Below are 23,373 nucleotides of genomic sequence, written 5' to 3'. Positions count from 1 at the left end.
CACTGGTTGCCCTTTTCTTGTGGCAACAGGTCACAAATCTTGCTGCTGTGATTGCACACCGTGGTATTTCACCAAATAGATATGGGAGTTTATCAGTTTGGATTTGTTTTCAAAATCTTTGTGGGTCTGTGTAATTTAAGGGAAATATGTGTCTTTAATATGGTCATACATTTGGCAGGAGGTTAGGAAGTGCATCTCAGTTTCCACCTCATTTTGTGGGCAGTGTGAACATAGCCTGTCTTCTCTTGAGAGCCAGGTCTGCATACTGCGACCTTTCTCAATAGCAAGGCTATGCTCACTGAGTCTTTACATAGTCAAAGCTTTCCTTCATTTTGGGTCAGTCACAGTGATCATGTACTCTGCCACTGTGTGCTCTCTTTTTAGGGCCAATTAGCATTGTAGTTTGCTCCGTTTTTTTTGTTAATTCAACGTGTCAAGTAATTATCTTTTTTATTTTCTCATGATTTAGTTTAGTCTAATTGCGTTGCTGTCCTTGTCCTCTGTGGGGTCTGTTTGTGTTTGTGAACAGAGCCCCAGGAACATCTTGCTTAGGGGACTCTTCTCAAAATACATATCTCTGTAGGTGATGGCTTTGTTATGGAAGGTTTGGGAATCGCTTCCTTTTAGGTGGTTGTAGAATTTAACATATCTTTTCTGGATTTTGATCATTAGTGGGTATGGGCTTAATTATGCTCTGCATGCATTATTTGTTGTTTTACGTTGTACACTAAGGATATTTTTTCTGAATTCTGCATGCAGTCTCAATTTGGTGTTTGTCCCATTTTGTGAAAACCATAAAGGGCAATGTTTTTATGTTTTTTATGTTCCTTTTGATGGCATAGAAGGCCCTTCTTGCCTTGTCTCTCAGATCGTTCACAGCTTTGTGCAAGTTAGTACCTATGGCACTGATGTTTAGCCCGAGGTATGTATAGTTTATGTGCTCTAAAGCAGCGGTGTTTTGAAATAATTTGTATTTGTGGTCCTGGAAACTGGACCTTGTTGGAACACTTATTTTTTGTCTTACTGAGATTTACTGTCAGGGCCCAGGTCTAACAGAATCTGTGCAGAACATCTATGTTCTATGTCCTCCTTGGTTGGGGACAGAAGCACCAGATCATTAGTAGACATTAGACATTTTACTTCAGATTCTAGTAGGTTGAGGCTGGGTGCTGCAGACTGTTCTAGTGCTCTTGCCAATTTGAATTTGAAGAGGGTGGGACTTAAGCAGCGTCCCTGTCTCAACCCACGGCACTGTGGAAAGAAATGTGTGTTTTTTTTTGCCAATTTTAACTGCACACTTGTTGTATGTGTACTTGGATTTGTTAATGTAATATGTTTTCCTCCAACACCACTTTCCATCAATTTGTATAGCAGACCCTCATGCCAAATTGAGTCAAAAGCTTTTTTTGAAGTCAACAAAGCATGCGAAGACTTTGCCTTTGTTTTGGTTTGTTTGTTTGTCAATTAGGGTGTGTAGGGTGAATACCTGGTCTGTCATACACTAAATTGGTAAACATCCAATTTGACAATTGCTCAGTACATTGTTTTCACTGAGGAAATGTACATGTCTCCTGTTAATGATATTGCAGTGGATTTTCCACAGGTTGTTGTTGACGCATATCTCATGGTAGTTATTGGAGTCAAATATGTCTCCACATTTGTGGATTTGGGTTGTCAGTCCTTGGTTCCAAATATTAAGGAAGATGCCAAAGAGTTTAAGTATAGCCAATTGGAATTTGTGGTCTGTATATTTTATCATTTCATGTAGGATACCATCAACACCACAGGCCTTTTTGTGTTGGAAGGGTTTGTATTTTGTCATTTTTGTTCATTCGGTGTAATTGGAGAATGCAGTGGGGTCTGGTTGTCTTTAATAGTTGATTCTAAGATTTGTAATTGATCATGTATATGTTTTTGCTGTTTGTTCTTTGTTATAGTGCCAAAAAGATTGGAGAAGTGGTTTATCCACACATCTCTGTTTTGGATAGATAACTCTTTATGTTGTTGTTTGTTTAGTGTGTTCCAATTTTCCCAGAAGTGGTTAGATGCTATGGATTCATCAATTACATTGTGTGCTGTTCCTTCTTTTTATGTAGTGTATTTCTGTATTGTTTTATTGATTCACCATAGTGAAGGCCTAGACTCAAGTCTTCTGGGTCTCTATGTTTTTGGTTGGATAGGTTTCTCAATTTCTTTCTTAGGTTTTTGCATTCTTTATCAAATCATTTGTCATTGTTGTTGATTTTCTTAGGTTTTGTGCTTGAAATTTTTTGATTTGATAGGGAAGCTGAAAGGTCAAATATACTGTTTAGGCATTCTGCTGCCAGGTTTACACCTTCACTATTACAGTGAAAAGTTTTGTCCAGTTGTCTAAAATGGATTGAATTTGTTGTTGCCTAATTGTTTTTGGTAGGTTTCTACACTACTTTCTTTCCATCTATAGCATTTAATTTCTTAATATAGTGCAGTTATTTTGGCTTTGATGCCTCTAAGTAGACTGATTTTTCTGTGATCTGATAGGGGTGTTAATGGCCTGACTATGAACACTCTGAGAGACTCTGGGTTGAGGTCAGTGATGTAGTATTATTTTAAGATACATACACACCGCAGAGGACTTAAGGTCAAGAGGGAATTAGTTGTTTTTCTGTAATAGGGATTACATGATTAATGTGTCAGAGACATGGGAGGAATGTCAGTCTGGGACTCATAGCTACATGTGGCAAGTTCTCATTGGTTCAAATTGTTTATACATTGAGCCTGAAATGGGATACTTGTTATCTGGCCATTTGGCCATTGGCCCAATTTTATTACCAGGAATTCTATTTGGTCAACCACAGGCTAGGGTTGGGGGTATAAAACTACTCTCTTCCCTTTTTAACACCTGGTAGTTTGGTGGATGGGACTACCAGCTCTCTGTAACCTAAAAGGCAACCAGTTGGTCTGTCTCATCTATACCATGTTTCTTGTAGGATAACAGTGTCTGTATTTCCAATTTCTTTGATGAAGTCTGGGTTCCTGCTCTTTAGGCCAAAGGCAGATGACCATCATTGAAAATAAGAATTTGTTCATAAGTTAAATAAAGGTAAAATAATAAATATAGGGTGTGGCCAGGGTTTGTTTGGGATGGTCTCAGCTGTTTGGGGTGTGGCTCGTGAAGCTATGGGTGTAGATCCTCTTGGCGTGGGTTCTCAGGGTGTCTCGCTGGTCTGGGTGGGGTGTTCGCTGCTCCTGTGTAAGGTGCTGCGGTTGAGGGTGATGTCCTTCCGGGTCCTGGCAAAAGTTGGGATTTCTGCCTGGTGGTAAAGGTTGTTTAAGTCTAGGGCGGAATGGTGGGCCAAGTAGACATTAGGTTTTGAGGCACAGTCACGGGAAATGCTTGCATTCACCCGCTGTATGGTGGCAAGGTGAATGTCTTTTCGTGATAGCGGGGTGGAGATAACCACTTGTGCGTTGGAGAAAGTGGAAAAAGCTTTTTCAATCACTCCGTTGAGTGATGTGGCCATCCTTTCCTGCTGGGCCCTCAGGTCATTTGTGACCGTGTGATTTATAATGTGGCTGGGGGACCCTAGTCTGTTCTCTGACAACAGCTCTAGGTCATGCCTAGTGTTTGGGCACCCGAGATTAGCCAGTTTGTGTTTGGGAAAAGGTTTATTTGCCATTTGAGTCAATGAGGAGCACAATTTCTGGCTTTTGTGTGTCCTCAATGGGTTGTCAGGAGAGCTATCGGTGGAGCTGACGGGGGCTGTTAGGAGGGGGTGGGGTCTGTTGGGTTGGTGGGTCCTATGTTGTCGGTTCCATTGTGGTTGTGGTCTGTGTCTGAGGTGGGCTGTTTTGCTGGCTTCTCTGGGGGAGTGTCTGTAACACCTCAGCTTTCTCACCTCCTCCTTCACTGCTGTTAGCTGTGCCATGTGTTTCTCTCCCTCTTCCTTCACTGCTGTTAGCTGTGCCATGTGTTTCTCTCGCTCCTCCTACACTGCTGTTAGCTGTGCCATGTGTTTCTCTCCTCCTCCTTCACTGCTGTTAGCTGTGCCATGTGTTTCTCTCCTCCTCCTTCACTGCTGTTAGCTGTGCCATGTGTTTCTCTCCCTCCTCCTTCACTGCTGTTAGCTGTGCCATGTGTTTCTCTCCTCCTCCTTCACTGCTGTTAGCTGTGCCATGTGTTTCTCTCCCTCCTCCTTCACTGCTGTTAGCTGTGCCATGTGTTTCTCTCCTCCTCCTTCACTGCTGTTAGCTGTGCCATGTGTTTCTCTCCCTCCTCCTTCGCTGCTGTTAGCTGTGCCATGTGTTTCTCTCCTCCTTCACTGCTGTTAGCTGTGCCATGTGTTTCTCCTGCTCCTCCTTCACTGCTGTTAGCTGTGCCATGTGTTTCTCTGTTGTTTCTCTCACTCAGGATTAGAGGTCGACCGATTAATTAGGGCCGATTTCAAGTTTTCATAACAATCGGAAATCAGTATTTTTGGGCGCCGATTTACAAATGTTTTTTAAAATTTTAAATGTTTATTTTTTTTATACCTTTATTTAACGAGGCAAGTTAGTTCATAGAACTACCCCTCCCGGAGAAATGCCATCAACTACACTAATTAGCATAACGCAACGGACAAAAAATCTTACTAGAAAATATTCATATTCATGAAATCACAAGTAAAATATAGTGAAACACAGTTTAGCCTTTTGTTAATCACCCTGACATCTCAGATTTTGAAATAATGCTTTACAGCCAAAGCAAGACTAGCATTTGTGTAAGTTTATTGATAGCCTAGCATAGCATTATGTCCAGCTAGCAGCAGGAAGCTTGGTCACGAAAATCAGAAAAGCAATCAAATTAAATAGTTTACCTTTGATGAGCTTCGGATGTTTTCACTCACGAGACTCCCAGTTAGACAGCAAATGTTCATTTTGTTCCATAAAGACTATTTTTATAGCCGAAATACCTCCTTTTCTTCACGTTTTGTTGAGAAATCCACCGGAAATTGCGGTCACGACAACGCGAAAGAAATTACAAATTAGATCCATAATATTGACAAACATGGCAAACGTTTTTTATAATCAATCCTCAAGGTGTTTTTCAAATATCTATTCGATAATATATCAACCGGGACAATTGGCTTTTCACTAGGAGCGTGAGGAACAATGGCCGCCTTTGTCTATTACGCACAAATCACTCTGAGAGCCACCACCTGACCACTGACGCAATGTTGTCGTTCACGCTCATTTTTCAAAATAAAAGCCTGAAACTATGTCTAGTGACTGTAGACACATTAGGGAAGCCATAGAAAATGGAATCTGATTGATATCCCTTTCAATAGTCAATAGGGATGCATAGGAACGCAGAGGTTTCAAAATAAGAGTCACTTCCTGATTGGATTTTTCTCAGGCTTTCGCCTGCAATATCAGTTCTGTTATACTCACAGACAATATTTGTACAGTTTTGGAAACTTTGGAGTGTTTTCTATCATAAGCTGTCAATTATATGCATATTCTAGCATCTGGTCCTGAGAAATAGCCCGTTTACTTTGGGAACGTTATTTTTCCAAAAATGAAAATAGTGCCCCCTAGCCTTGAGAGGAAACACATTCTTATTTTCAATGACTGCCTTTGGAACGGTGGGTTAACTGCCTCGTTCAGGGGCAGAACGACAGATTTTCACCTTGTCAGCTCGGAGGATCCAATCTTGCAACCTTACAGTTAACTAGTCCAACGCAATAACGACCTGCCTCTCTCTCGTTGCACTCCACAAGGAGTCTGCCTGTTACGCAAATGCAGTAAGCCAAGGTAAGTTGCTAGCTAGCATTTAAACTTATCTTATAAAAAACAATCAATCATAATCACTAGTTAACTACACATGGTTGATATTACTAGATATTATCTAGCTTGTCCTGCGTTGCATATAATCTGACTGAGCATACAAGTATCTGACTGAGCGGTGGTAGGCAGAAGCAGGCACGTAAACATGAATTCAAACAGCACTTTCGTGCATTTTGCCAGCAGCTCTTCGTTGTGCGTTAAGCATTGCGCTGTTTATGACTTCAAGCCTATCAACTCCCGAGATGAGGCTGGTGTAACCAAAGTGAAATGGCTAGCTAATTAGCGCGTGCTAATAGCGTTTCAAACGTCACTCGCTCTGAGCCTTCTAGTAGTTGTTCCCCTTGCTCTGCATGGGTAACGCTGCTTCGATGGTGGCTGTTGTCGTTGTGTTGCTGGTTCGAGCCCAGGGAGGAGCGAGGAGAGGGACGGAAGCTAAACTGTTACACTGGCAATACTAAAGTGCCTATAAGAACATCCAATAGTCAAAGGTTAATGAAATACAAATGGTATAGAGGGAAATAGTCCTATAATTCCAACCTAAAAGTTCCTACCTGGGAATATTGAAGACTCATGTTAACTTCTTCAATATAGGGGGCGCTCTTTTAGTTTTTGGATAAAAAAAACGTTCCCGTTCTAAACAAGATATTTTGTCATGAAAAGATGCTTGACTATGCATATAATTGACAGCTTTGGAAAGAAAACACTCTGACGTTTCCAAAACTGCAAAGATATTATCTGTGAGTGCCCCAGAACTGATGCTACAGGCAAAACAAGATGACATTTCAAACAGGAAGTGCCCCAGATTTTGAAGGCGCTGTGTTCCAATGTCTCCTTATATGGCTGTGAATGCGCCAGGAATGAGCTTACACTTTCTGTCGTTTCCCCAAGGTGTCTGCAGCATTGTGACGTATTTGTAGGTATATCATTGGAAGATTGACCATTTTACACTACATCTACCAGGTGCTCGCTTGGTGTCCTCCGTCGCAATTATTGCGTAATCTCCATCTGCGTGTATTTTTCCATTTGCTTCTGAGGAGAAACCCAACTGCCACGAATGATTTATCATCGAATAGATATGTGAAAAACACCTTGAGGATTGATTCTAAACAACGTTTGCCATGTTTCTGTCGATATTATGGAGTTAATTTGGAAAAAAGTTAGGCGTTGTAATGACAGAATTTTCTGGGTTTTTTTCTTAGCCAAACGTGATGAACAAAACGGAGCGATTTCTCCTACACAAATAATCTTTTTGTAAAAAATGAACATTTGCTATCTAACTGAGAGTCTCCTCATTGAAAACATCCGAAGTTCTTCAAAGGTAAATGATTTTATTTGAATGCTTTTCTTGTTTTTGTGAAAATGTTGCCTGCTGAATGCTAGGCTTAATGCTATGTTAGCTATCAATACTCTTACACAAATGCTTGTGTAGCTATGGTTGAAAAGCATATTTTGAAAATCTGAGATGACAGAAGGCTAAGCTTGTGAGTGAATATATTTCTTTCATTTGATTTGCGATTTTCATGAATAGTTAACATTGCGTTATGGTAATGAGCTTGAGGCTATGATTACGCTCCCGGATACGGGATTGCTCGACGCAAGAAGTTAAAAGGAACCACCAGCTTTCATATGTTCTCATGTTCTGAGCAAGGAACTGAAACGTTAGGTTTCTTACATAGCACATATTGTACTTTTACTTTCTTCTCCAACACTTTGTTTTTTCATTATTTAAACCAAATTGAACATGTTTCATTATTTACTTGAGGCTAAATTGATTTTATTGATGTATTATATCAAGTTAAAATAAGTGTTCATTCAGTATTGTTGTAATTGTCATTATTACAAATACATTTTAAAAAAGCGTCCGATTAATCGGTATCGGGTTTTTGGTCCTCTAATAATCGGCATCGGTATCGGCGTAGAAAAATCATAATCGGTCGACCTCTACTCAGGATGGACGAGTCGTCACAGAGAGAGAGCTTTTCCTGATGTGCTCTCTCTTTGATCCCGTAAAAGTCCTGCTGGAACTGCTTGAGCATGCCCTGCACCATTACTGTCCCAGGCTTGTACTCGTTGACAGAGGTTGCTTAAATTTCCTCAATGTCTAGTCTTCTGAGTTTCCACCCTGGGCCAATACCCTCTCTCTTGACATAGGGGTAGTGTGCTCTTATAGCACTGTGCCATGCCAGGGGATGGTCTTTGTGGAAAATGAAGTTGCTTACGTTCCCCTCTTTGTAGCGGTCAGCAAATAGTGTCTCTGGATTGTCCTTGAGGAGCTTCTTTTTGTACTTCTTCCGTGCTGTGTAATTTTTTATATCCAATGGGTACTGTATTGTGATGACATCTGCACTTTCTCTCTCTCCCTTTCCGTCTCTCTCATTGCCCATCTCTCCACTGTAGGCTCCCAGAGGGCTTCACCCAGCTCCTCAACCTGACACAGCTCTTCTTAAACGATGCCTTTCTGGAATACCTCCCCGCCAACTTTGGGAGGTGAGTTCAGCCTATGGATTCCCTTGTTCAGTTGCAGAACGAGAGGCCCTCTGTGTATGGTTTCGATTGGAACTTTTATTCAGTTACCAGTATGCCTGGGTGGGTTCAAACAGACTGTTCTTCAGTCTCTGCACACAACGCCTGGTAAACATCACTTGCCTGGGGCTTGCATGAATAAAGCAATGGTTTAGGGACAGATCTAAATGTACTGGGGGCAAGGGACCATCCAACTCTAGGTGTTCTGAAAAAAAATGCGCCCCCCTCCCCAAAGTTATAAATATTTTCACATGACCCTTAATTAAACAAACTACCTCCTCATCGAATTAACTCAAAATAATATTTACGACCACAAATAACAATAACTGTAGCGACCATGTGTTTATGAACGTGGATATCAACTTTGCCACTTCTCTCTCCCTGCCTGTTTCATTAACCTACGATCAGAGCCATCTGCAGACAGTGATCAGCTGGGGGGAAATCAGGTTTTCAACATTTTGATACCCAGTATTGAAGGCTTGGCTTAACAATCTCTGAATGTCATTAAACTTTTTGGTGTTTTGCAACAGATGTCTCTTTCCAGCCTGCTGCACAGTTTGGGTTGAATTATTGATTGATCTGGGATTTATTTCCATTGTGTTCCCTATTTTTTACATAAATACATATACAATGAAATACAGTGGGGCAAAAAAGTATTTAGTCAGCCACCAATTGTGCAAGTTTTCCCACTTAAAAAGACGAGAGAGGCCTGTAATTTTCATCATAGGTACACTTCAACTATGACAGATAAAATGAGAAAAAAAATCCAGAAAATCACATTGTAGGATTTTTTATGAATTTATTTGCAAATAATGGTGGAAAATAAGTATTTGGTCACCTACAAGCAAGATTTCTGTCTCTCACAGACCTGTAACTTCTTCTTTAAGAGGCTCCTCTGTCCTCCACTCGTTACCTGTATTAATGGCACCTGTTTGAACTTGTTATCAGTATAAAAGACACCTGTCCACAACCTCAAACAGTCACACTCCAAACTCCACTATGGCCAAGACCAAAGAGCTGTCAAAGTACACCAGAAACAAAATTGTAGACCTGCACCAGGCTGGGAAGACTAAATCTGCAACAGGTAAGCAGCTTGGCTTGAAGAAATCAACTGTGGGAGCAATTATTAGGACATGGAAAACATACAAGACCACTGATAATCTCCCTCGATATGGGGCTCCACGCAAGATCTCACCCCGTGGGGTCAAAATGATCACAAGAAGGTGAGCAAAAATCCCAGAACCACACGGGGGGACCTAGTGAATGACCTGCAGAGAGCTGGGACCAAAGTAACAAAGCCTACCATCAGTAACACACTACGCCGCCAGGGACTCAAATCCTGCAGTGCCAGACGTGTCCCCCTGCTTAAGCCAGTACATGTCCAGGCTCGTCTGAAGTTTACTAGAGAGCATTTGGATGATCCAGAAGAAGATTGGGAGAATGTCATATGGTCAGATGAAACCAAAATAGAACTTTTTGGTAAAATCTCAACTCGTCGTGTTTGGAGGACAAAGAATGCTGGGTTGCATCCAAAGAACACCATACCTACTGTGAAGCATGGGGGTGGAAACCTCATGCTTTGGGTCTGTTTTTCTGCAAAGGGACCATGACGACTGATCCGTGTAAAGGAAAGAATGAATGGGGCCATGTATCGTGAGATTTTGAGTGAAAACATCCTTCCATCAGCAAGGGCATTGAAGATGAAACGTGGCTGGGTCTTTCAGCGTGACAATGATCCCAAACACACCGCCCGGGCAACGAAGGAGTGGCTTTGTAAGAAGCATTTCAAGGTCCTGGAGTGGCCTAGCCAGTCTTCAGATCTCAACCCCATAGAAAATCTTTGGAGGGAGTTGAAATTCCGTGTTGCCCAGCAACAGCCCCAAAACATCACTGCTCTAGAGGAGATCTGCATGGAGGAATGGGCCAAAATACCAGCAACAGTGTGTGAAAACCTTGTGAAGACTTACAGAAAACATTTGACCTCTGTCATTGCAAACAAAGGGTATATAACAAAGTATTGAGAAACTTTTGTTATTGACCAAATACTTATCTTCCACCATAATTTGCAAAAAATTAATAAAAAATCCTACAATGTGAGTTTCTGGATTTTTGTCTGTCATAGTTGAAGTGTACCTATGATGAAAATTACAGGCCTCTCTCATCTTTTTAAGTGGGAGAACTTTCACAATTGGTGGCTGACTAAATACTTTTTTGCCCCACTGTATATACTGACACATTACAGAGATAGAGACGAAAACATTCTCAACCTCCAGTTGAGTATGATGGGCGAGTTTAAGTACAATTCTTACAAGCTTGTTTGGCTGGTAGCTTATTCTTCAGATGTTTGGGGCTGCTGGTGGACCATGATGTGCAGGCATAATCAAAGGCACACTGACTCTTTTTCGGTGTCTATAGCTAGGTTTCCATCCAATTGGTGACAGATTTTAATGTGAATATTCTAAAATCTTCATAAAAACAATATCAGAGTTTGGCACCATAACATGACAGGGAATATTTTAATTTACCGGACATTTTAAGAAATTTTATGGACATCCATATACATTCAGATCCAACCTCTAGCGCAGCCAGCACATCAATAAATGAGGTATGTTGGCCAAATGAGCCACATTTACTTTCCTAAAACAATAATTGTCCTCCCCGCGGTTCAGCTGTCAGAGATTAGCACAAAATGCATCAGGGCATAAACACTGCTCAAAATAATAAAGGGAACACTAAAATAACACATCCTAGATCTGAATGAATGAAATATTCTTATTAAATACTTTTTTCTTTACATAGTTGAATGTGCTGACAACAAAATCACACAAAAATTATCAATGGAAATCAAATGTATCAACCCGTGGAGGTCTGGATTTGGAGTCACACTCAAAATTAAAGTGTATAACCACACTACAGGCTGATCCAACTTTGATGTAATGTCCTTAAAACAAGTCAAAATGAGGCTCAGTAGTGTGTGTGGCCTCCACGTGCCTGTATGACCTCCCTACAATGCCTGGGCATGCTCCTGATGAGGTGGTGGATGGTCTCCTGAGGGATCTTGACTAAACCTCCCAGACCTCCCAGACCTTGACTAAAGCATCCGCCAACTCCTGGGCAGTCTGTGGTGCAACGTGGCGTTGGTGGATGGAGCGAGACATGATGTCCCAGATGTGCTCAATTGAATTCAGGTCTGGGGAACGGGCGGGCCAGTCCATAGCATCTATGCCTTCCTCTTGCAGGAACTGCTGACACACTCCAGCCACATGAGGTCTAGCATTGTCTTGCATTAGGAGGAACCCAGGGCCAACCGCACCAGCATATGGTCTCACAAGGTGTCTGAGGATTTCATCTCGGTACCTAATGGCAGTCAGGCTACCTCTGGCGAGCACATGGAGGGCTGTGCGGGGCTCTGGCAGTACTCCTCCTGCCCCTCCTTGCACAAAGGCGGATGTAGCGGTCCAGCTGCTGGGTTGTTGCCCTCCTACGGCCTCCTCCACATCTCCTGATGTACCAGCCTGTCTCAATCAGTGTTGCTTCCTAAGTGGACAGTTTGATTTCACAGAAGTGTGATTGACTTGGAGTTACATTGTTTAATGTTCCCTTTATTTTTTTGAGCAGTGTATATATTTATATATATATATGGTACTATCATTTGTTTTTACACACATATATATATATATATATATATATATAAGGAAGAGAAGCTTAGGCCTAACCCCAGAGAGATAGATATGCCGGCTACGACACCGACATTTGTATTTATTATGGATCCCCATTAGCTGTTGATAAGGTAGCAGCTACTCTCAAAATTAAGAGTTTTACCATTTTAAAAACATTACAATACCTTCACAGATTCCACAACACACTGTGTGCCGTCAGACCCCTACTCCACCACTACCACATATCTTCAATACAAAATCCATGTGTACGTGTGTATAGTGCCTATGTTTGTGTTGCTTCACAGTCCCCGCTGTTCCATACGGTGTATTTGTGTCTGTTTTTTAAAATTGCATTTCTTTGTCAGATGGCTACTGCATCTGCTATACAGATATAGACATACAGAAGGAGGGTAATAAAGATAAGCATTATATTGTTAGATTATAGGAGTAACTTTGGTAGCTCTGAAACAGTTCAACTGTCAGAGTCAGTTGGAGCACCGGGGCGAACTACCTTCTTATCATAGGCCTGCAGTAGCTAAAGCTTAATAATAGCTACACCATACCAAACCATAAACGTTTCCAAACTTTATTAGGGTAATATCAAAAGTAAGTCAAGCCGTTGTTTATCGGGAAAATACGAGCAGAGGAGCAACTGTAAACCAGGGAAAAAACTTACTACCCTCCCATATGCCCCTCCAAAAAATACACAACCCTCCCTAAAGCAAACAAATTGTTTTACAACCCTCCCCTATTTTGGACCACCCCTCCCCCCAGTCAATTTCGATCTGTCACTTAGCAGCATCTCCTATCTGGTTTGATGATGAATGGAGAAAAAGTCATGATTTATCAAAACAGCAGTGGTATTACTCTTGGGCTCAGTGTAATGGAATTTAAGGTTGGGATGTCATGTTTTTTTCTCCAATACTTTACTGTCCTATGCATAGCATTAGCATCTATTAATACTGAGATGGAAAAATCAGTTTTCTGTCTTGTGGATGTGTGTGTTTTTGACATCCTCTACCTTTCAGACTTTCCAAGTTACGGATCCTGGAATTGCGAGAGAACCACCTGAAAACGATGCCAAAGTGAGTGACTCAGCACACAGAGACCTCACCTCACCAGGGCAGCTAGTGTTAGCTACAGAGGCGTGTTTGATCATGGGATTGAAAGGAAAGGTTACAATAAACGAAACTTTGCTCTTTGCCAACATACTTTTCACTGAACTTCATGGGTAACTTGCAGCCAATATCACTGATTCCTGCAAATAGAGAGAACTATCATGCTGAACTTTGAGTGTTATCTATCCACATGTTAGTAGATAGTCCTTTATTACAATGTCTGTGCTTTCCCCAAGCACCTAAAATAAATTATATCCCTCTTCCCATTGCACTCTAGCCAGCTTACCCACCTCAGATCTGTCCCCTCTCTCTTATGTAGAAGCCACTGATCAAACCATGAAACGTGTCTGTTAATGAAAGCCTTGACAGTTTTAGCAGCCAACATGCCCATACAGCCCCTATGAATCATCCAACCCTGCCCAAGATACTACTCCATATGGAAGGCTTCGATTTGTATCATTACCCCTGCACCACACAAACCTTAAACCTCAGCTAAATATTGTCATGAATAATGTGGAAATTGAGTAAGTTGAGGTGACTAAACTGCTTGGAGTAACTGTCATGGTCGAAACATATTGATACAACAGTAGCTAAGATGGGGAGAAGTCTGTCCCTGCCTTCTTAACAGCACTATCAACAAGGCAGGTCCTACAGGCCCTAGTTTGTCGCACCTGGACTGTGTGGTCAGGTGCGACAAAAGAGGGACTTAGGAAAATTGCAATTGGCTCAACACAGGGCAGCACGGCTGGCCCTTGGATGTACACAGAGAGCTAACATTAATAATATGCATGTCAATCTCTCCTGGCTCAAAGTAGAGGAGAGATTGACTTCATCACTACTTGTATTTGTGAGAGGTTTTGACATGTTGAATGCACCGAGCTGTCTATTTGAACTACTGGCGCACAGCTCGGACACCCATGCATACCCCACAAGACATGCCACCAGAGATCTCTTCACATTCAAGAACAGACTATGGGAGGCGCACAGTACTGCATACAGCCATGACTACATGGAACTCTATTCCACATCAAGTAACACATGCAAGCAGTAAAATTACATTTAAAAAACAGATAAAAATACACCTTATGGAACAGCGGGACTGTGAAGAGACACAAGCACAGACACATGCATACCACAATAACATACATGCTATACACACACGTACATATGGCTTTAATGTTGTAGATATGTGGTAGTAGAGCAGTGGCCTGAGGGCACACTTCATGTGTTGTGAATGTGTTATGTTTTTAAAATTGTATAACTGCCTTAATTTTACTGGACCCCAGGAAGAGTATCTGCTGCCTTGGCATTGGGGATCCATACGTACAAGTAGAAATATACACCTCCGGGTGGCCAAATAGCCTGAGTAACATTCCAGGCTGGAATTGTAATGGGCAGATTAGTGTGAGAGCATGGTAAATAGCAGCTTCTAAAGCAAATGCCATCTGTCTCTCTCTGTGCGACGGGTAGCATGTGTCAGAGGAGGGGCACTGTGCTGTGCTGTGGCCAGTCCCTGTTGCTCAGGCCTTGTTATTTGATGTCTAAATGAAATGTGAAGAAGGCCCCATGTTGGAACGTGTGTGTACAGGTGTGTAGCCAGTGGAGCGCAGCCAATGATGTTGCGATTTATCATCGTGGAGAGTGCTGAGCTGCAAGCCCCAGAGACAGACACACACACTGCTCACATTAGTTGGTGCATGCTGGCTCCCTCAGGTGTCCTGATTGAAAACTATTTTTATCCAAACATGACCAATAAACTTATCCCCCACACTAGAAACCAAGTTGAATGAAGTAAACTCCTCCTCTTCCACCTCAGGTGTGGCACAGCAAGGGATGTTTGTTCATTTGTGTAAACCAACTGAAACGTGTTTCGCCTTGACGATAAGTGTAATGTCCTCATTCAATTAATGAGTTTATCATGTTACCGTGGAGTCATTGGAGGGGGAAGTGTATCCTAGAGGAAGGGTATAGATAACATATAGGCTTTGATATGTTATGAAGGATGGGGAGACATTCTGCCATGAGGGTTCTGATCTGTTTGTTCTCACATCATTATTGGAATTGCTACTAATTGCGATCTGGGCCAGCTGCTCTATATCATGACATAAAACAGCAGTATCTGCTTTAGTGATTTGACCAATGGATGCTCACTATTCACCACTCAAGACAAAGGTCCTCTGCAATACCAAGCCAATATAACTAGTAATGCCGTGCAAAACATCATAGATTGAATCATTCTGACATTGCTCTCCCCGGCTGACATTGTGTACATTGCATGGATGAACGAGTCTAATTTGAGGTGTTGCCTGGTGCAATGGAGAAAGCCGTTTCATGTTACATTAATCATTAACTAACTGCATTGTTTTGATTTGAGCTGTTTTAAATTTGCAGTGAATATTATGTGAATGTGTGGGGATGTCTGGCTAGCATGCCATACCCCTCTGGGATGGCAGAGTTGCAGGAAGCCTGGTTTGGAGGGAGTGTTGCTGGTGATTGGCCTTTCTAAATGGGGACTTTGTTTCTATGCCAGAATCTGAGGCTCTTCCCTCTTGTTTGCTGCAGGTCAATACACAGACTGTCACAGCTGGAGCGATTAGACTTGGGAAGCAATGAATTCACTGAACTGGTAAGAAAAGAGGCTATTTGAAGACGCCAGTCACATGGACAGCAGCTGTCACCACACAGGCATCCATGGCCCAGAAGACCTGGGGGACAAGTCAGAGCAGGACCCCCCTCAATCTGCTCTACACCCTCATTAGGTCTCCAGCATTGCTCCCCCGCCCGCTGTGTGTGTGTGTGTGTGTGTGTGTGTGTGTGCGCGTGTTTGGGCGGGCAGGCATTTGTGTGTGCGTGAGTGTGTGCCTGTGGATAGGTGGTGGGCGTGCAGGCAGGCGTGTGTGTGTGTGTGTACACTTGATGCATTATTTACTAGGGTAGCTCAAATGTGCACGACTTGGCACATCAGGACACCCACCACCAAGCACATTTTAATTGGCTGTTGGAGCTGGAGTAAACAATGGCAGGGAATTTATCAAACAATCCAGCCCTATCCCCCTGCACTGTGCTTGATGCTGGCCATGTCACATTAATTTAGTGGTTGTCTAAATCAATCGCCTGGTCTGTAAGCGGTAAATGACCACAGAGCCTGGAGAAAACATTGAGTCTGAAACCAAAGAGTAAGCCATGATTGTGTTTTTTTTTAGCTAGTGATTTGACTAGTTTACCTTTCTTTTAACCCTCCCTTTTCATCCTATTGGCTATGTTCTCTGGACCGTGTTCTGTGTATTTATCTCACTGATTAGTGGTCCGGAGTGGTATACTACAAAGCAGGATCAATGAGTTAGCCAGTTAACTTTGATTAACAACCAGAAATGACTATTGATTTCCTGGTTCATTACGAAAGCTAAACCGAGATATGTGTTTTTGGAAGTTGAGTCAAAGAGACCATGCCCATTTCAACCTTATCTTTTGAAAAAATGTAAACATGATTTCAGAATATTTCGGTAAGTTAGCTAGCTAACTCATTGATCCTGCATTGTAGTCTACCCCTCAAGTTTAGAGCAGAGTAATAGAACAGAGGAGGGAGATAAAAACAGTCATACTATTCCCAGGTTCTCAGAATGGGAAATGGATGATACACTAGACAGGTACTGTGAGGGCAAGGTTTGATCAAAATGCTGCATGGTCATTGACCAACAATCCATGGGATATCTGGAAGGGGGAGATATGAAGTGTGAGGATGCAGAATGCTCAGGGAGGGAGGCCTTTCAAGGGTGTAACGTAACGTCTCAAAGTCATCCCTGGTTAACAAGATCTCACACTGTGCTGGGACTGGGGCTGAGGACTGGGGAGCCCTGGGGAGAGCTGCTGGCTGGAGCCATGCATGACATGCTCTGTGCCACAGGTCCCACTGATGCCTTAATTGTGCATTTGTAAATGTGCTGTTAGTGTGAGGCCCGGGCTGCCTCCACAGAGCCCTCTGCAATGCACACAGCAGCACCTGCCGCCTCCTCACTCAAGGGGAAAGACAGACCAGCACAAATAGTCAGCTCAGAATGACTCCAAGGTTTTCCTACTCTTTCTCATGCAATAGTCTTAACTCCCAATCTGTGCCCTACTTAAATACAAGCATTTCTCCCTCTACTTATGACCTATCTGATTCTCCCAGTGGTTCCCATCCCTTTTCAGTTATTCTACCACCAACTGATTTTTGCTCTGCCTGAAGTACCCCCCTCATGTGCATTTTACCAGTAGGCCTATGGGCTCATCAGTCTTCTCAAGTACCCCTGGTGGATAGGCCCAGTACCCCCTGGGGTCCTAGTGCCTCTGGTTGGGAACCACTGCTCTACCTCATCCCCATTCAAGGACTCCTGTTGCTTTTTGCTGATAGTGTGAGCAACATTACCAATTGCCATCTCAATTCCCCTCAGATAGAACCCTCTAGTGTTGCTTTACTGCCTGCTGATTTTGAAGCCCAGGGAAAATAGAGTGCATTTTCTCATATTCCTTAAGCTGTTGTTGCTTCCTTGTCTACCCTATACTTTGTGCCAACATGCATTTTCTTCAGCTGATGGTTTTTGTGGTGAATCTTAGACTATGTAAGTGTTTTTCAGCCCTGAGAATGAATGGACTTTATCCACCCTGGTTTACTGGTATTGTTTTGTGGAGGGAGACAGCTTTCAGTCAAAAGAGCTTCTAAGAGGCTGACTGAACCAGAGTGTAATGGCGTTCTTCATTTGTCGAAAGAGAGTCGGACCGAAATGCAGCGTGGTGGTTACTCATGACTTTAATGGAAAAGTGACACATGAAATAACTTATAAATACAAAAAACAACAAACGGAACGTGAAACTTAATTACAGCCTATCTGGTGAAACTACACAGAGACAGGAACAATCACCCACGAAATACAAAGTGAAACTCAGGCTACCTAAATACGGTTCCCAATCCGAGACAACGAGAATCACCTGACTCCGATTGAGAACCGCCTCAGGCAGCCAAGCCTATACTAGACACACCCCTAATCAACCACAATCCCAATGCCTACAAAAAAAACAATAAGACGATACAATAACATAAACCCATGTCACACCCTGGCCTGACCAAAATATATAACGAAAACACAAAACACTATGACCAAGGCGTGACAGAACCCCCCCCCCCCCTAAGGTGCGGACTCCCGGACGCACCTCAAAACCATAGGGAGGGTCCGGGTGGGCGTCTGTCCTTGGTGGCTGCTCCGGCTCGGGACGTGGACCCCACTTCATTAATGTCCTAGTTCCTCCCCTTCGCGTCCTGGGATAATCCACCCTCGCCGCCGACCATGGCCTAATAGTCCTCACCCAGAACCCCACTGGACTGAGGGGCAGCTCGTGGCTGAGGGGCAGCTCAGGACTGAGGCAGCTCATGGCTGAGGGGCAGCTCATGGCTGAGGGGCAGCTCGTGGCTGAGGGGCAGCTCAGGACTGAGGGGCAGCTCGGGACTGAGGGGCAGCTCGGGACTGAGGGGCAGCTCGGGACTGAGGGGCAGCTCGGGACTGAGGGGCAGCTCGGGACTGAGGGGCAGCTCGGGACTGAGGGGCAGCTCGGAACTGAGGGGCAGCCCGGAACTGAGGGGAAGCCCAGTACTGAGAGGAAGCTCAGGTAGGTAGTAGGCTCCGGTAGATCCTGGCTGGCTGGCGGATCTGGAAGATTCAGGTTGACTAGCAGATCTGGAAGATTCTGGTTGACAGGCTGATCTGGAAGAATCTGGTTGACTGGCAGATCTAGAAGATCATGGCTGACTGGCGGATCTAGCTGCTCTATGCAGACTGACAGCTCTGACTGCTCCATGCAGGCTGACAGCTCCTTGCAGACTGGCAGCTCTTTGCAGACTGGCAGCTCTGGCAGCTCTTTGCAGACTGGCAGCTCTGGCTGCTTCATGCAGACTGACAGCTCTGACTGCTCCATGCAGAATGACAGCACCCTGCAGACTGGCAGCTCCTTGCAGACTGACAGCTCCTTGCAGACTGACAGCTCCTTGCAGACTGACAGCTCCCTGCAGACTGGCAGCTCCTTGCAGACTGACAGCTCTGACTGCTCCATGCAGGCTGACAGCTCCTTGCAGACTGGCAGCTCTTTGCAGACTGACATCTCTGGCTGCTTCATGCAGACTGACAGCTCTGACTGCTCCATGCAGGCTGACAGCACCCTGCAGACTGGCAGCTCCTTGCAGACTGACAGCTCCCTGCAGACTGGCAGCTCCTTGCAGACTGACAGCTCTGACTGCTCCATGCAGGCTGACAGCTCAGGCTGCTTCATGCAGACTGACAGCTCTGGCTGCTTCGAACAGGCAGGAGGCTCCGGCAGCGCGGTAGAGGAGGAAGGCTCTGATAGCGCTGAACAGGCGGGAGACTCCGACAGCGCAGGAGGGAAGGAAGGCTCTGATAGCGCTGAACAGACAGGAGACTCCGGTAGCGCAGGAGAGGAGAAAGGCTCCGACAGCGCTGGAGAGGCGAGGCGCACTGTAGGCCTGATGCGTGGTGCTGGCACTGGTGATACTGGAGCGAGGACACGCACAGGAAGCCTGGTGCGGGGAGCTGCCACCGGAGGACTGGAGTGTGGAGGTGGCACAGGATGGGCTAGACCGTGAAGGCGTACTGGAGATCTTGAGAGTAGTGTTGGCACAGGACGTGCAAGGCTAGGGATGTGCACAGGAGGCCTGGTGCGTGAGGCTGGCACCAACTTCACCAGCCGACTAACACGCACCTCAGGACGAGTATGGAGCGCTAACTCAGGTGCCATCAAATCCCCGACACGATCCGTCGGACGAATATGGTATCTATAGCACCAAGCTAGCAACTACCTCATTACTCTCCACTCCACTTTCCCCATTAACTCCTTCACCGTCTCTGCTTCGCTCACCTCTAACACCGGCTCTGGTTCTGGTCTCCTCCTTGGCTCCTCACGATAAACAAGGAGAGTTGGCTCAGGTCTATCTCCAGACTCAGCCACTCTCCCTCTGAGCCCCCCCCCCAATACATTTTTGGGGGTGACTTTCGGGTTTCGCTCTGCGCCGCCGTGTCTGTTTCTCCAACTCCATTCGCCTATAGCCCTCTTCGCACTGCTCTAGCGAATCCCAGGCGGGCTCCGGCACTCTCTCTGGGTCGACCGCCCACCTGTCTATTTCTTCCCACGTCGTATAGTCCCGATTTTGTAGCTCCTGCTGCCGCTGTTGTTTCTCCTCATACCAGCGTCTCTCAGCTCTCGCCGCCTCTAGTTCTTCTTTGGGGAGGCGATATTCTCCCGGCTGATCCCAGGGTCCCTCTCCGAACAATTCATCCTCCTTTCGCTGCTCCTGCTGTCGCTGCCGGTGGGTGATGAGAACCGCCTCAGGCAGCCAAGCCTATACTAGACACACCCCTAATCAACCACAATCCCAATGCCTACAAAAAAAACAATAAGACGATACAATAACATAAACCCATGTCACACCCTGGTCTGACCAAAATATATAACGAAAACACAAAACACTATGACCAAGGCGTGACACAGAGGCTCTATGAAAGCTCTCCAACGGATTTAAGCTCATGCCTTATTTTAGTGGCAATCCATCTTCAGCTGAGAAGCTGTATATTAATACCCAGTTTTACTAAACTGCCAACATTTACATGTATAAAACCAGGATTCAGAAGACCTTTAGCTTTTTTGACATAAGAAGACATTCTGCACAAGCAGCTCATTGATATGAATGAGACTGAAAACGTTGTCTGTCTTACTCTAGGCTAAGCACATACAATGCAGAAGATGCAGATGTAAAAACGTCTGCCACTGACAGAACTACAGGAAAGTGCAACATCAGAGGTGATGACCTCAGCACATTTGGGTCCAGCTGAGTCAAGAACAGATGCTGAGGTGTGTGTCACAGTGGCAGAGAGTGATTCAGGGAATACTGTGAGGAAAGTTTCCTAATTAGTCCCTGCCTGGGGAAGGAAGAGAGGTTTGGGGGGGGGGGTGCTGGTGCTCAGAGGGCCGGTGTAGAGAGCAGAGCAGTGGATGGCATCAGCAATTACATCGTAGGGCTTCAAAGACGGACAAGAAGAAATGCCTCTGCACAGGAAGCTCCACTGCACCGAGCACTAACCAAGTGTTTCATCTCTATCCGGAGAGAACCGGAGATATGGACAAGGTGCCAACCAAACCCCTCTCTTTGTTTCTCATTAAAACTTACAAGCAAAACAGTGTGGTGCTACTGTACTGACTCCAGCTCTACTGTACTGTAGATTGTGAGTAGTGGAGTATTGACTCATATTACACTCAACACTTCATGAGTTTAATGGGGATTTTGAGATTTTGTGTGATGTTTTGGGAGGGTAGAGGGAAGGTAGGGGACACAGAAACTACAGAGAGTTTTTAGCAGCGCTTCCATTACCCAATGCCAGTCAACCTTGTTTATACCCTTGGTGGGAAGGGAACTTAATTAGTTTTTGTTTGAAGTTTGCTAACAATTTCTGGTTCAGTAGTTAATAGAATATGCATAGCATCAGTTTGATTTTAGATTGCTATGTTGTAAAGGCTCTGTTGATACTGTAGGAATTTCAATATTGTTTTAGGAAGTGGTTGTGTACCTCCTGTTTTTGTTGTTGTTGTTAGGTTTTGCCTGATTCCATACTGAGATTCTATCAACTTCTATCACAAATGATGTAACTGAAGCAAGCACATACAGTTTTTTTAGGAGCATGCCCTTTCCAACCTTAATAAAACATCACAACTTTTTAGTGAACACACAAGGTACTGTAGCTACCCTCACAACTGTCATTGAAAGGCCGTCATTGAAAATAAGAATTTGTTCTTAACTGACTTGCCTAGTTCAATAAAGGTAAAATAAAATAAAAAATAACTGAGAATAAATAATACTCAAAAATACTCTAAATAGAGAATATTCCAGAAAACCATCTGGAGTCCTTATCGATTGCCAGTAAAACCACAGGCTTAGCCCCCCCCCCCCCCCTCCTAGCCCCTCAGATAGCATATAAGCCATTACATTTTTTTTTCATTACAGTAAGTTTGCTTTAAGCTGATGATCTTTCTGTTAGCCTCATGGCAATATGTATATAATAGCAGGAAATTAGCTCTTAAACAGCAACATTTTCTCTCAGCGTCAATGCAAATAATGTAAAATAGCAAGAGATTAGCAATAAATCTTCAAATTTTTCTCCATGCCCCATGGCATAATTATTTATTTATAGACACAAATAAGGTCCGTCCTTGCTCGAACCTTGCGGGGGCCCCGGTAAACTGTGCTATGCCACTGAGTAAAGCCACACCATGCTGCGAAAAGAAATGCATGAGAAAGATTGGAATTGATTAGGGCAGCATGAAGGACCGTGAGGTCTGTCACCTAGTCTCCCAGCCTGGTCTAATGGAGTGATTTCACATAGTCAGGTAGAGCCTTTAGTCCAGATAGTCACACACAGTCTGGCTAGATCTCTCCACACGTCTGTATCGAACACAATCACTCACAGGACTCTATACGAGATTCAAACACACCGCTTCCATTATAGAATACGGAACGTGAGATTAATTCTAGAATACATCTGGAGGAGCGACTTTGCACCACTCATTGTGCAAATGCCATCATTGACATGCCTACTTTGTTTAGTAATTATGCCCATTGGTATTGTTATTCACTTCTTATATTGATTGGTGTTAAAACCGCACTTCATTTACTTAAAACTACATACCACTTGCCAGCCTGCCCATGAGACAAAACGGACAGGGCTTTCTTATCTCTCTGCCTTAGTTTCTGGGATATTTTCTACTGTCCAGCCCTCCTGCGCTGGTTCTAGACACAGATGTAATGTGTGCGTGTTTTGTGTTTCAGCCTGAAGTCCTGGAGCAGATCCATAACCTAAAGGAGCTGTGGATGGACAACAACTCACTGCAGACAATACCTGGGGTAGGCCTACACCTCCATTTATTATCTGTCTGTGTCATTTTTCATTGGCCCTGATGAAGTCTGTGTATGGGCAGTGATGCGCTAGTTAGTTCATGTGGGTCAGTGCATAGGGGTTAGTTATGCACCACCATAGGGCAACCTTTGAAAAAAGTTCCCTCAAACCCCTGTTTTCTTTGCTCTGTCTCCCACCCTCTCTAACAATTCAATTCAAGGGGCTTTATTGGCATGGGAAACTGTGTTAACATTGCCAAAGCAAGTGAGGTAGATAATATACAAAACTGAAATAAACAATAAAAATGAACAGTAAACATTAAACATACAGAAGTTTCAAAAC

At 43.9% G+C, this 23,373-nt stretch overlaps 1 protein-coding gene across 6 annotated transcripts in view; it reads left to right on the top strand.

Annotated features, from left to right (window-relative positions):
• LOC109897937 (leucine-rich repeat-containing protein 7-like) overlaps positions 1 to 23,373 on the top strand; it is a 129,338-nt gene that overhangs the window by 57,181 nt on the left and 48,784 nt on the right. For all 6 annotated transcript variants that reach the window (XM_031833339.1, XM_031833338.1, XM_031833343.1 and 3 more), the window contains exons 5-8: positions 8,203 to 8,292; positions 13,016 to 13,072; positions 15,668 to 15,731; positions 22,965 to 23,039. In XM_031833339.1, the coding sequence (XP_031689199.1) occupies positions 8,203 to 8,292; positions 13,016 to 13,072; positions 15,668 to 15,731; positions 22,965 to 23,039 (286 nt within the window). The remainder of the gene's footprint in view (positions 1 to 8,202; positions 8,293 to 13,015; positions 13,073 to 15,667; positions 15,732 to 22,964; positions 23,040 to 23,373) is intronic.

The sequence above is a fragment of the Oncorhynchus kisutch genome, linkage group LG10 (assembly GCF_002021735.2).
Source record: "Oncorhynchus kisutch isolate 150728-3 linkage group LG10, Okis_V2, whole genome shotgun sequence".
In the NCBI taxonomy this organism is placed as follows: Eukaryota; Metazoa; Chordata; class Actinopteri; order Salmoniformes; family Salmonidae; genus Oncorhynchus; species Oncorhynchus kisutch.
The sequence above is the reverse complement of the archived record's forward strand: the minus strand, read 5'-3'. Positions and strand labels throughout refer to the sequence as shown.